Source organism: Tachypleus tridentatus, chromosome 2, assembly GCF_004210375.1.
Source record: "Tachypleus tridentatus isolate NWPU-2018 chromosome 2, ASM421037v1, whole genome shotgun sequence".
Classification (NCBI taxonomy): domain Eukaryota; kingdom Metazoa; phylum Arthropoda; class Merostomata; order Xiphosura; family Limulidae; genus Tachypleus; species Tachypleus tridentatus.
In genome coordinates, this window is record NC_134826.1 from 3938415 (window position 1) to 3949518 (window position 11104).

At 34.7% G+C, this 11104-nt stretch overlaps 1 protein-coding gene across 1 annotated transcript; it reads right to left on the minus strand.

Moving 5' to 3' along the window:
- Positions 1 to 319: 319 nt before the first annotated feature.
- Positions 320 to 10861, minus strand: LOC143237086 (neogenin-like). Its single transcript, XM_076475941.1, has 5 exons — positions 10738 to 10861; positions 9848 to 10064; positions 9423 to 9568; positions 7437 to 7721; positions 320 to 492 (listed from the first exon to the last, which is right to left on the minus strand). Exons 1-5 carry the CDS (start codon positions 10859 to 10861, stop codon positions 335 to 337), a joined length of 930 nt encoding a protein of 309 aa, XP_076332056.1. The 3' UTR covers positions 320 to 334.
- Positions 10862 to 11104: the final 243 nt, after the last annotated feature.

Sequence of the window (11104 nt, forward strand, 5' to 3'; positions counted from 1 at the left end):
TATGTCATATTAATAATAACTGCAGGATGTACAAACATGATGTTAACAGGATTGATTGGTTGTATTTCAGAGTCTTGAAGTACAACACTTACTAAAGTTCCATTAGACCAGCATGAGTAAAACCACAATGAACATGAATACCATGGCAGCATGACACCATGTATAATAGGAATATTTTATATTTTGCCCTATTTTACCTAAAGTACTGCCAATTTATTTTTTTCACATTTCACAACTGATAAATAATATAAACTTTAATAATGAGGTAACAGTTATTGTAAGTGAAAAACATTATCCGTAATTTAATCTCTTTTAAGTTAAGGTTTTATGTTACTTACTTCAGGTCAATGGTACCACCATCTTTTAACCAAGTTATCTGGGGATGTGGATTACCATTTCCAGCACAATCCAGTGCAACATTTGTTCCTTCTATAACCGTGACACTTTTTGGAGTAGTAATAAATTCTGGACTTTTTCTTTTGTAAGAGTCAGCTGTGGATATAGTCAAACTATATTATAAATCATCATAACATTACATAATTACAAAGAAAGTTTAATTAAAAAATACAAGTGTCAAATTTCCTTACTTTAGGTTTAAAAACTATACATCACTATTTTACAAAATTAGGCTATCTATCCATAAGAGGATATTCTGAATCATTGATTTACTGTGGTGTAGCACCACCTGTGACTCAAGGGTGATGCTAAAGCCATTCAAAAATTTCCCTTACTCACTCCAACCACTATGTCTAATGCACTGGTGAACTACTTATTTTAAAGGAAGAGTCCCCCCCCTTCCCCAATATCTTATGTGGTTAGTGTCAGCCTCCCCACTTGTAAAAAACAGGTACAGCACAGGCTGTGAACCAAATAGCCCATGTTTCAAAAAGAAATGTTTTCAACTAAAGTTTGAAAAATATCTATCTGGTGTTTACTGACATCCACTGTTCAATGTGCTGTTATATTTACTGACATCCACTGTTCTATGTGCTGTTATATTTACTAACATCCACTGTTCTATGTGGTGTTATATTTACTGACATCCACTGTTCTATGTAGTGTTATATTTACTCACATCCACTGTTCTATGTAGTATTATATTTACTCACATCCACTGTTCTATGTAGTGTTATATTTACTAACATTCACTGTTCTATGTGGTGTTATATTTACTAACATCCACTGTTCTATGTGGTATTTACTAACATCCACTGTTCTATGTGGTGTTTACTAACATCCACTGTTCTATGCAGTGTTTACTAACATCCACTGTTCTATGCGGTGTTTACTAACATCCACTGTTCTATGTGGTATTTACTAACATCCACTGTTCTATGCAGTGTTATATTTACTCACATCCACTGTTCTCTGTGGTGTTTACTGACATCCACTGTTCTATGTAGTGTTATATTTACTAACATTCACTGTTCTATGTGGTGTTTACTAACATCCACTGTTCTATGCAGTGTTATGTTTACTCACATCCACTGTTCTATGCAGTGTTATGTTTACTAACATCCACTGTTATATGTGGTGTTTACTAACACCCACTGTTCTATGTGGTGTTATATTTACTAACACCCACTGTTCTATGTAGTGTTATATTTACTAACATTCACTGTTCTATGTAGTGTTATATTTACTCACATCCACTGTTCTATGTAGTGTTATACTTACTGACATCCACTGTTCTATGTAGTGTTATATTTACTAACATTCACTGTTCTATGTAGTGTTATATTTACTAACATTCAATGTTCTATGTGGTGTTTACTGACATCCACTGTTCTATGTAGTGTTATATTTACTAACATTCACTGTTCTATGTGGTGTTTACTAACATCCACTGTTCTATGTAGTGTTATATTTACTCACATCCACTGTTCTATGTAGTGTTATATTTACTAACATTCACTGTTCTATGTGGTGTTTACTAACATCCACTGTTCTATGCAGTGTTATGTTTACTAACATCCACTGTTCTATGCAGTGTCATGTTTACTAACATCCACTGTTCTATGTGGTGTTTACTAACACCCACTGTTCTATGTAGTGTTATATTTACTAACACCCACTGTTCTATGTAGTGTTATATTTACTAAAATTCACTGTTCTATGTAGTATTATATTTACTCACATCCACTGTTCTATGTAGTGTTATATTTACTCACATCCACTGTTCTATGTAGTGTTATATTTACTGACATCCACTGTTCTATGTAGTGTTATATTTACTCACATCCACTGTTCTATGTAGTGTTATATTTACTAACATTCACTGTTCTATGTAGTGTTATATTTACTAACATTCAATGTTCTCTGTGGTGTTTACTGACATCCACTGTTCTATGTAGTGTTATATTTACTCACATCCACTGTTCTATGTAGTGTTATATTTACTAACATTCACTGTTCTATGTGGTGTTTACTAGCATCCACTGTTCTATGCAGTGTTATATTTACTCACATCCACTGTTCTCTGTGGTGTTTACTGGCATCCACTGTTCTGTGTGGTGTTTACTGACATCCACTGTTCTATGTAGTGTTATATTTACTAACATTCACTGTTCTATGTGGTGTTTACTAACATTCACTGTTCTATGTGGTGTTTACTAACATCCACTGTTCCATGCAGTGTTATGTTTACTAACATCCACTGTTCTATGTGGTGTTTACTAACATCCACTGTTCTATGCAGTGTTATGTTTACTCACATCCACTGATCTACGCAGTGTTATGTTTACTAACACCCACTGTTTTATGTGGTGTTTACTAACACCACTGTTCTATGTGGTGTTATATTTACTAACACCCACTGTTCTATGTGATGTTATATTTACTAACACCCACTGTTCTATGTGGTGTTATATTTACTAACATCCACTGTTCTATGTGGTGTTATATTTACTAACACCCACTGTTCTAAGTGGTGTTATATTTACTAACACCCACTGTTCTATGTGGTGTTATATTTACTGACATCCACTGTTCTATGTGGTGTTATATTTACTCACATCCACTGTTCTATGTAGTGTTATATTTACTCACATCCACTGTTCTATGCGGTGTTATATTTACTCACATCCACTGTTCTCTGTGGTGTTTACTAACATCCACTGTTCTATGCAGTGTTATGTTTACTAACATCCACTATTCTATGTGGTGTTTACTAACATCCACTGTTCTATGCAGTGTTATGTTTACTCACATCCACTGTTCTATGCAGTGTTATGTTTACTAATATCCACTGTTCCATGTGGTGTTTACTAACACCCACTGTTCTATGTGGTGTTTACTAACACCCACTGTTCTATGTGGTGTTATATTTACTAACACCCACTGTTCTATGTGATGTTATATTTACTAACAACCACTGTTCTATGTGGTGTTATATTTACTAACATCCACTGTTCTATGTGGTGTTATATTTACTAACATCCACTGTTCTATGTGGTATTTACTAACATCCACTGTTCTATGCGGTGTTTACTAACATCCACTGTTCTATGTGGTATTTACTAACATCCACTGTTCTATGCAGTGTTATATTTACTCACATCCACTGTTCTCTGTGGTGTTTACTGACATCCACTGTTCTATGTAGTGTTATATTTACTAACATTCACTGTTCTATGTGGTGTTTACTAACATCCACTGTTCTATGCAGTGTTATGTTTACTCACATCCACTGTTCTATGCAGTGTTATGTTTACTAACATCCACTGTTATATGTGGTGTTTACTAACACCCACTGTTCTATGTGGTGTTATATTTACTAACACCCACTGTTCTATGTAGTGTTATATTTACTAACATTCACTGTTCTATGTAGTGTTATATTTACTCACATCCACTGTTCTATGTAGTGTTATACTTACTGACATCCACTGTTCTATGTAGTGTTATATTTACTAACATTCACTGTTCTATGTAGTGTTATATTTACTAACATTCAATGTTCTATGTGGTGTTTACTGACATCCACTGTTCTATGTAGTGTTATATTTACTAACATTCACTGTTCTATGTGGTGTTTACTAACATCCACTGTTCTATGTAGTGTTATATTTACTCACATCCACTGTTCTATGTAGTGTTATATTTACTAACATTCACTGTTCTATGTGGTGTTTACTAACATCCACTGTTCTATGCAGTGTTATGTTTACTAACATCCACTGTTCTATGCAGTGTCATGTTTACTAACATCCACTGTTCTATGTGGTGTTTACTAACACCCACTGTTCTATGTAGTGTTATATTTACTAACACCCACTGTTCTATGTAGTGTTATATTTACTAAAATTCACTGTTCTATGTAGTATTATATTTACTCACATCCACTGTTCTATGTAGTGTTATATTTACTCACATCCACTGTTCTATGTAGTGTTATATTTACTGACATCCACTGTTCTATGTAGTGTTATATTTACTCACATCCACTGTTCTATGTAGTGTTATATTTACTAACATTCACTGTTCTATGTAGTGTTATATTTACTAACATTCAATGTTCTCTGTGGTGTTTACTGACATCCACTGTTCTATGTAGTGTTATATTTACTCACATCCACTGTTCTATGTAGTGTTATATTTACTAACATTCACTGTTCTATGTGGTGTTTACTAGCATCCACTGTTCTATGCAGTGTTATATTTACTCACATCCACTGTTCTCTGTGGTGTTTACTGGCATCCACTGTTCTGTGTGGTGTTTACTGACATCCACTGTTCTATGTAGTGTTATATTTACTAACATTCACTGTTCTATGTGGTGTTTACTAACATTCACTGTTCTATGTGGTGTTTACTAACATCCACTGTTCCATGCAGTGTTATGTTTACTAACATCCACTGTTCTATGTGGTGTTTACTAACATCCACTGTTCTATGCAGTGTTATGTTTACTCACATCCACTGATCTACGCAGTGTTATGTTTACTAACACCCACTGTTTTATGTGGTGTTTACTAACACCCACTGTTCTATGTGGTGTTATATTTACTAACACCCACTGTTCTATGTGATGTTATATTTACTAACACCCACTGTTCTATGTGGTGTTATATTTACTAACATCCACTGTTCTATGTGGTGTTATATTTACTAACACCCACTGTTCTAAGTAGTGTTATATTTACTAACACCCACTGTTCTATGTAGTGTTATATTTACTGACATCCACTGTTCTATGTAGTGTTATATTTACTCACATCCACTGTTCTATGTAGTGTTATATTTACTCACATCCACTGTTCTATGCAGTGTTATATTTACTCACATCCACTGTTCTCTGTGGTGTTTACTAACATCCACTGTTCTATGCAGTGTTATGTTTACTAACATCCACTATTCTATGTGGTGTTTACTAACATCCACTGTTCTATGCAGTGTTATGTTTACTCACATCCACTGTTCTATGCAGTGTTATGTTTACTAATATCCACTGTTCCATGTGGTGTTTACTAACACCCACTGTTCTATGTGGTGTTTACTAACACCCACTGTTCTATGTGGTGTTATATTTACTAACACCCACTGTTCTATGTGATGTTATATTTACTAACAACCACTGTTCTATGTGGTGTTATATTTACTAACATCCACTGTTCTATGTGGTGTTATATTTACTAACATCCACTGTTCTATGTGGTATTTACTAACATCCACTGTTCTATGTGGTGTTTACTAACATCCACTGTTCTATGCGGTGTTTACTAACATCCACTGTTCTATGGGGTGTTTACTAACATCCACTGTTCTATGTGGTGTTTACTAACAACCACTGTTCTATGTGGTGTTTACCAACACCCACTGTTCTATGTGGTGTTATATTTACTAACATCCACTGTTCTATGTGGTGTTATAGTTACTCACATCCACTGTTCTATGTAGTGTTTACTGACATCCACTGTTCTATGTAGTGTTTACTGACATCCACTGTTCTATGTGGTGTTTACTGACATCCACTGTTCTATGTGGTGTTATATTTACTAACACTCACTGTTCTATGTGGTGTTATATTTACTAACATCCACTGTTCTATGTGGTGTTATATTTACTAACACCCACTGTTCTATGTGGTGTTATATTTACTAACATCCACTGTTCTATGTAGTGTTTACTAACACCCACTGTTCTATGTGGTGTTATATTTACTAACACCCACTGTTCTATGTGATGTTATATTTACTAACATCCACTGTTCTATGTGGTGTTTACTAACATCCACTGTTCTATGTGGTGTTTACTAACATCCACTGTTCTATGTTGTGTTATATTTACTAACATCCACTGTTCAGAACCTTGGTCAATCCCTTTATTGTAACTGACAGCCAAGGTTTAAAAATCAACCCTTCCAGACACTCCCAAGATGTATGGTAGAATAAAGACAACTTATGGATAACAAGGGAAAGTTGATCCTTAAAGGCTGTCCTTGGGTGTGCAACTTTGAGAAAATTAAAGATTTACCCACCCTTTACTTTTCAAAAAATCATCAACTTCCCTCTTAAACTCCTTTAAAGTGCATGCCTCCATTACTGCTGACAGCAACTCATCTCATAAGCCAATCGATCATCCAGTTGGAGAAATAAAACTATTTTAACTGGAGCACGATCAGCCTCTAATAATTTTTAATCTTGCATTCTGTGATACTCTCTTCAGAATATAACACAAAACGTTATAGACCTTGTCCTCTAATTCACTTTGATAACTTTGTAAACCCCAATGTGATATAACACAAAACATTATAGACCTTGTCCTCTAATTCACTTTGATAACTTTGTAAACCCCAATGTGATATAACACAAAACATTATAGACCTTGTCCTCTAATTCACTTTGATAACTTTGTAAACCCCAATGTGATATAACACAAAACATTATATACCTTGTCCTCTAATTCACTTTGATAACTTTGTAAACCCCAATGATATCAACTCTTACCTTTCTTTTGTCAGAAGAGAACTAGTTTAAAATATCTTAATGTACCCTTATAAAATAGCCCTAATATCTCCAAAATCACATTAGTAGCCCTCCTTGGAACCTTTTCAACAAGTTGAGAAGGAAATCAAAACTTTATATAATACTCCAAGTGAAATCTAACTACTGATCTGTATTAAAAGAAATTACTCCTTTTGACTTGTAAACACCGTCAATAACTGTACTCCAATACTACGTTCAATTTAACGTTAACAAGAAAACCTTTGTGACTTTAGTAACTTATCAGTTATCTACCAGTTTTGTGAAGATACTTATCTTCAGTTGTGATTTCTAGTTTATATTAAATGTTTGAATATCAATATAATCATCCAACTGCATTACTTTTCACTCAATATTTAAATCACTTGTCAAATATTTACAGACATGTCAACTTTTAAGTACAGAAATCAGTCATATAGCCTACATTATAGTTTAAGTGAAGAGCAACCTTACCATCCTCTGGTTTAACTGACAGCGATCCTTCAGCACTAACCCTATATTTATCTACATTTGAAGCATTGCACCGATACCTTCCTTCATCTGTAATTTTAACGTGTTTGATTTCAAGGGCACCACTTGGTAGGACTATCATACGTGAAGAATCTATTTGTAAAGGATAGCTATCCTTCTCCCACGAAACACTCGCTGGAGGAATACCCTGAATAGCACAGGGTAAATAAGCAGCCTGACCAGAATATAAAGTTACATCTTGGGGCTGCTCATCAAATCTAGGTAGTGCTGAAAAACAAAAGTAATAATAGGCTAAAAATTTAAATACTTCTTTCATAATACAGAAATTTCGTTATTTCTTAAATACTAACTAACCATTCATGGAGACGCAGCTATACATGTCAGTACCACTAAAAGGTGATTTTTACTTACGGTTGCCAGACAAATAATAAATTGGTTTCCCTGTAACATATCTCAAATTTCCAAAGTATCACTTATTATTTTCTTCCAGAATGAAACGTCCTATTAATCTTTCAAGAACTATAAAATGTTGAATACATTGCTTCAAGAAATTATAAGTTATTATGAGTAAAATAAGGTGTCTGTAAAAAGGTCTTCAACAAATAAACTTTGATAATTATCATATATATTAATCTGTATCTCAAACCCACACTAGACCGCAAATAAATAACAAAATACTAATAACCTGCTCCACTTTAATGACATTTGCATTCCCTAGTGAAAGAAAAAGTCCACATGTACAGACCTTCTCTAAATTGTTTTTCAAGAAATCGGTGTTTTTATTTTGAAATTTTGAAATGGTGACATGAAAGAAAGCAGCCAATCAGTATTGTCCTTCCATCCATACTAAGAAGTTGGTTGTCAATGTACCACAGCTAAAAGTCAAGGAAATATGTCGTGGTATTTACAAGATTCGAATTCAGTTCGCTATCACAAATCCAGATCTACCACAGACTGAATCGTCTCATTGAAGAAATTATGAGCTTTGCTGTTGAAATCACGGTGGCACTATGGTATTAATTTATAAATCTTCCTCAATATTCTACTTGTCTGCATAGCATCTTACGTGTACTACATATATTTTATTACACGTCATTTGTGTTTTAATTTTAAAATAATATCTAAAGAGCTAAGTTGACCCTAATATTATGGTAGTTTTGTTGTCATTTCTGAATATTACATCTTCCATGTTTAACTTCTCATTAGATTCAATCGTTTGTAACTAAAACATAATACAAGTTTCCTTTACTGGTTTAAAAACATGGAGTGGATTACAACTAAAGTAACCCGAAAAAGTATGAGCGCTTTGGGAAGATAAACCTTAAGTTCAAGAGTTAATTAACACCAAGTTTTGTCTTAATTAGCTAGCTTAGTAACTGTTATAACGATTACTTATACGACCAGCACACAGAGGTAGTAAAGGTCGTTAATTATTGACGTTAGACGTGAATCCACAAAAAAGTTACCGATACTTAGAAAACCTACAGTAGTTGGCGTTATATAAGTTTCTTTGTTTTTTGAATTTCACGCAAAGCTACACGAGGCCTATGTGCACTAGCTGTCCCTAATGTAAAACTATAGAGAAGGCAGCTAGTCATCACCACCCACCGCCAACTCTTGGGCTTCTCTTTACAAACGAAAAGTGGGATTGACCGTCACATTATAACGTCCCCACGGCTGAAAAGGCGAGCAAGTTTGGTGTGATGGGGATTCGAACCCCCCGAGCCTCGGATTACGAGTCGAGCGCCTTAACTACCTACTCATGCCGGGCCTACGTATTATAAGAACAATATATTATCAAAGTTGGTTTAGAAGTAATTAAAATCATTTGGCTATTACACAGACTTTTACTCAACGTAATAAATTTCTGAAAACTTCATACTGATAGGTAACTGAGTTAATTCGAATAATGTAATTAACTTCAGAGTTTATTGAACAATCAACAATAATACACTGTGATATACTAACATGCTACTTGAAGCTTTGCTGTCCGACTAACAATCGTACCAAGTTCTTTGATTGTAGCGAGACACTGGTATAAGCCTTCATCAGGTCGTTCCGTACGTGTGTGATAAACACTGCTAAAATATAAGGAACCATTTGGCAGGACTGACCTGTGGGAAGACATTTCATACTGAAATAAAGAGTATGGAACCTCAATGAGCAAGAAATTTTCAGCATTTTTGTGTTTAGGAAATCGATTTCGAAATGTTGCTCATTAATTATAACTAAGGTTTAAATAATATAGTTTATTTACTGTTTCAGAAAAGACGCATATAATTTGTAGATTGTTCGAAATTTCATTACAGTTATTTTAAATAGACTAATAATAAGCATGTTCGAAAAGTCTTGTATCTAAATATATATTACGAAAACAAAAATTAAATTACTACCTTCTGGAATCGCCTATAAATTGTAAGATTTTTCCTTCTCTCTTCCATTCGATTTTTGGCGGGGGCCTACCCTTAGCTACACAATCCAGTGATGTGGAAGTACCCTTAACTGCAATGGTATCACGGGGTTCCACCACGAAACGAAAATCCGAAAAATTAGGGGTATCACCTACAAAAAACAAGAGAAAAAACAATAAATATGATTGACTTATTATTTCTCATAATTATAATTCAAATTGATTTTGTTTTTTAAATATCATATCGTTGGGTAAAGAAGATAGCTTACGTAAGCCATTATAATTGTTCAAAGCACGGTTTTCTGGTGGACATCTTGGTAGCTTGTTCAATGTCATAATATTGGATATCCTTTTTTTAAATACTTTAGTATTAATTAATTCAACCTTCCTGGCTCAGTATGGCCAGGTCGCTTGAGTCATAATGTGAGGGTTGCGGGCTCGAATCTCCGTCACACCAAACATGCTCCCCCTTTTAGTCGTGGGGGCGTTCTAATGTGCAGTCAGTCTCACTATTCGTTGATAAAAAAGTAGCCCAAGAGTGGTGATCACTAATTTATCAGTGTATGACTAGATGAAAGGCAGCTAGTCATCACTACCTACCGCCAACACTTGGGCTACTCTTTTACCAACGAATAGTGGGATTGACCGTCACATTATATCGCCCCACTGCCAACTGTTGAGCTACTCTTTTACCAACGAATAGTGGGATTGACAGTAACATTATATCGCCCCACGGCTGAAAGGACCAGCATGGTGAAACGGGGATTCGAACCTGCGACCCTCGGATTACGAGTCGAGTACCTTAACCACCTGGCCCAAAAAGAACGACCCGAATAATAAAAATATTTCCAACACAACATATTCTTAACGTACTCATCTCTCTACCATCTTTCCTATCGTATTTAACAATTACATGTTTGTAACCAAGCGTGGCCAAATGGTTAGCGTGCCGTTGTTCAAAAAAACTGCATTCCGCACATTTGGGTTGTGAATGCATTACAAGAATGTCGATCAAACTCCACTATTTGATTAAAGTGACCAAAGTGTTGGCGGAAAGTGATTTGAAATAGCCGCCTTCTCTCTAGTCTGTGAAAGAAAAATTAGAAACTGCTGGCGAAATTATACCCTATGTAACTTTGTAGAAGTGTCTAAAACAAGCAAACAAATATAATTCAATGTTCGTGAAAAGATTTCGAACAAAATTCCATTGTGAATATAAACAGCCAATAGCGCATGCTTA

What these genes read in the sequence shown, in the direction of transcription:
- LOC143237086 (XM_076475941.1), bottom strand. Translation starts at nt 10,861, where the DNA reads ATGCATTCACAACCCAAATGTGCGGAATGCAGTTTTTTTGAACAACGG. An exon ending in GAAAGATGGTAGAGAGATGA is followed by an intron (nt 10,065 to 10,737) that starts GTACGTTAAGAA and finishes TATAATTATGAG; the next exon opens with AAATAATAAGTCAATCATAT. An exon ending in GTCAGTTAAACCAGAGGATG is followed by an intron (nt 493 to 7,436) that starts GTAAGGTTGCTC and finishes CTATATCCACAG; the next exon opens with CTGACTCTTACAAAAGAAAA.